This window comes from Salmo salar, chromosome ssa19 (assembly GCF_905237065.1).
Source record: "Salmo salar chromosome ssa19, Ssal_v3.1, whole genome shotgun sequence".
NCBI classification, from domain to species: Eukaryota; Metazoa; Chordata; class Actinopteri; order Salmoniformes; family Salmonidae; genus Salmo; species Salmo salar.
The window spans coordinates 1,087,023-1,090,869 of NC_059460.1; the positions used below are offsets into that span (position 1 = coordinate 1,087,023).

At 36.5% G+C, this 3,847-nt stretch overlaps 1 protein-coding gene across 1 annotated transcript in view; it reads left to right on the forward strand.

Moving 5' to 3' along the window:
* LOC106578265 (BTB/POZ domain-containing protein KCTD5) overlaps nt 1-3,133 on the forward strand; it is a 54,092-nt gene extending 50,959 nt beyond the window's left edge. Inside the window, exon 6 of the mRNA XM_014156926.2 lies at nt 756-3,133. Coding sequence (XP_014012401.1) covers nt 756-785 — 30 coding nt within the window. The 3' untranslated portion in view covers nt 786-3,133. The remainder of the gene's footprint in view (nt 1-755) is intronic.
* The last annotated feature ends 714 nt before the right edge of the window (nt 3,134-3,847 follow it).

Below are 3,847 nucleotides of genomic sequence, written 5' to 3' on the forward strand. Positions count from 1 at the left end.
ATGGACTCTACAAGGTGTCTAAAGCGTTCCACAGGGATGCTGGCCCATGTTGACTCCAATGCTTCCCACAGTTGTCAAGTTGGCTGGATGTCCTTTGGGTGGTGGACTATTCTTGAGACACACAGGAAACTGTTGAGTGTGAAAAACCCAGCAGCGTTGCAGTTTTTGACACAAATCGGTGCGCCTGGCACATACTACCATACCCAGTTCAAAGGCACTTAAATCTTTTGTCTTGGCCATCACCCTCTGTATGGCACACAATCCATGTCTCCAGGCTTAAAAATCCTTCTTTAACTTGTCTCCTCCCCTTCAACTACTTTGATTGAAGTGGATTTAACAAGTGACATAAATAAGGGATCATAGCTTTCACCTGGTCAGTCATGGAAAGAGCAGGTGTCCTTATTGTTTTGTACACTCAGTGTATTTGCTTTATATTGCTGGCATGGATGGTGTGGTTAGCTTAGAAAACCCCTAAACATATCCTTTCCCTCTACTCGTGTGTGTGTGTGTGTGTGTGTGTGTGTGTGTGTGTGTGTGTGTGTGTGTGTGTGTGTGTGTGTGTGTGTGTGTGTGACCCATTTGCAGATACCAGACTTAAAGATCACATTCATTACTTCTAACATACTGTATGCCTGTCATATGTAGCTATGAGCCTGCTGTAGTATAGTTTCTTATTTACAGTTAGGTAATTGCAGGAATATGTTTTTACATTTTATTTTAACATGAACTGATTTTAATTCCTTTTGCCTTTGCAGATTCTTCAGGAGAGGGGATCCCGAATGTGAAGGATCAGTATTACAAGCTCCAGGTATAACGATGCAAACATATCATTGACGAGGAAGAACCTTTCACTCAACAGAGAAGACATTAGTCGAGAGGGACTTACATTTGTTTGTTTTTACTCCATTTTATATTTTATTATGTAAATAAGTCTGTTTACAGACTTTTTGTGCCTGTACAGTTAAACTGGATTTTTTTGAATTAGTGACAAGTTGTTTTCAACAAATGATGAATTCTAGTCATTGAAATATTTTATGCTATAAAACATGGTCATACACGGCGAATGATTCACTCAGGGGCTACTTTTGAGTTTTTCTTACACCTTCTAACTCAAGGGAATCTTGTAAGGGATCATGATGGTCTATCTATATTATCAAGCTTAAACCTGTACTGTCAGTTGTTAAAAATATTTTTTAGAGGGAAATTCATTTAGGTTTCAAACAAGTTTAATACTTCCTTAACTGGTTTATCCTCTGTATTTTTAGAGGGTACATTTTGTTTAATAAAGTATTTTATTTGGGGTAAGATATTTTGGGGAAAGGTTGGGGTTTGCTAATATTTTTTTGGAAGGTAACGGTGAAGGAATATCTTTTAATATCCTTAGGTTTTTTGATGTACATAATCTAAATTCCAATATTCATATTTAACTCGAACTGCACGTTTTGTACACTGTATAGTTAAACACAACTACAAATGTACGTTGTTGTACTGGATCTTACAAGCTAGAAAGTCTTGACAATTAAATTATGTTGACTAGAGTTTTGCGATGTTTGTACAGAGGTCTCTGCATATTAAGATTTGTAAATCAGGATTTCAATTGTTGATGCTCAATATGTTTTAGTTAGAACACACCTGGAACGTCTTTTGTAATCCAATAAGAGGAAATATACCTTGGCTCAGACGTTGACTGTTAAGTTGTACAAAGATGTATTTGTCTTGCAAGGCTACACATTCTTTGAGGCATTTTGTATTGTGTAGACTTCATACACAGCATTTCAAGCTCTACAATAGGAGGAACACTGTGCACAATGCTTTCCTTATCCTGCAACACTGTTAAGGGGAAATACTGCATTTCAGGACCCTTTTAAAGAAAATATATATACATACATACATACATACATACAGTGAGTTGTTTCTGGCCTGAGATGTGGCATTGCTCTGTTCGATATTTCATTCACTTATAACGTTTGATAGTGTTGCCTTTTCCCATGCAGTGATGACCAAATACAATGTCTTGTGTGCAGCTGACACATTAACTTTTAATGTCGGGATAAGAAAACCACATTTCTGGCTGCAGGCACAATCTGTGCAGCAGGACACAGACACAACTCCTTTCACACACACCCACACTCTTTTCACGTAATCATTTTATATAATTAAAGGTTATTGGATGGATGCATTTCTTATTTTTTTTATTTTTTTTTTACACACAAGGGCTTATAAAGTGGAAATTATGAAATCTGCAAAGAAGTTCAATCAAATAAGAGTGGGTGTTTTGCCGGCGCTAGGCTATGTTTACATTTGCTATAGTATTCTGAAGCCTTCCAGAGATCTTGCACACCCTCACATACCGTAACAGATACTGACTTGTTTTGACTGGAGCAAAGAAAACAAGCACTCCCCACTCCAGATTAATTTTAAACACATGTTAATAGTTACTGTTCATTTGTTTACATATCATATACATTTCAAAGTGGTTTGCTACCACTTCAATATTAAAGTGCAAGTAATCTCTTGAGGACAAACTATGTAAATCTAAATGGTACTGCCCAAATTACGTGAGATTTTAATTTGAGATTTTTTTTTGTGATAGTGATTATCAGTGGAATGGTGACTAGCTCAGTCAGCTCGACGAGACTAGTTTTGGTCTAATGAGTTTTGTTGCAGTGAGATTCTTTTTTGGTTTAAGTTTGCTTGGCTCCATCTTAACCTTAGCAGTCTGTGTATGTTGGTCTGATCTGTATAAGCTGGCTGCACTACTTCCTCAGCAGCATCCTTCTTCTCACTGCTAGACTACATGCCATGGAGAAATAACAATTATATTTTGTGCACCAAAGTATCCAGTCAAGTTCCCAGTATATTATGATGAGTCAGCTGGTTACTTCATCACAGAACACTGCAATGCATGATTGAAGATGGTCACATTTAGGCCTATTATTCCAGAGTAGATGGAATTTATTTATTCTTTAATCAGAATGATGATGCTGTTGATATCAAAGATTATGATGTCATCACTACATCAGTCACTTCTGACTAATACCATGTTTTTATGCAATGTTTAAAATAACTAATGTTACTGGGATAGATTTATGGTATTGCATAGGGTAAGTCCAATAAAATGGTTTGTCTTTCACATTTGGTATGTGTGTGTGTGTGTGTGTGTGTGTGTGTGTGTGTGTATTTTAATGCAGTTTGTAGCAGCGCACATTTTTTTTGTATGATTGTCTGAATTACACAACACAGTTGAATATGAGGCATAAAAAAGACAAGTCCAAAAACTTGAAACTATGACACTCACTAGTGACAAAAGTGCAAGCTGTCTTAAATGGAGAAAGAAACAAGTTAACATACAAACATCATAGCACCCTGTGTGGTAGACTAAACATAAAAAACGATGGATTCGACAGAGAACATTTTGTTTTTATCAAGGGTCAATGAATGGAACTGATAACGTAAACAAATAGCGCCCTCTAGTGTTATTTATTTAAAATGCTCGTACTGCACCTTTAAATCTTTAGTGGTCTACGAAATTGCCGGTTTGAGCTTATTTGTTATTGAATTTTTGGGACTAAGTCTAAAATTATTCAATTGATATGTACATATTGCATAACTTAAATGATCGGACAAAGTAATAAGGCAATCTTCATCAGCTGTCCCTTACGAATGCAAATTGTGCCCAAATCAATGCAGACCACATGAACGTTGTACCCAAATCAATGCAGACCACAGTATGAACGTTGTACCACTTAATTATCAGTTATTTCAATTAACACAAACTAGTAACGTGAATATGGTACATCGATCCCTGCAGAACCCCCACTGCATTATAATTATTTTCAGGCGGTTG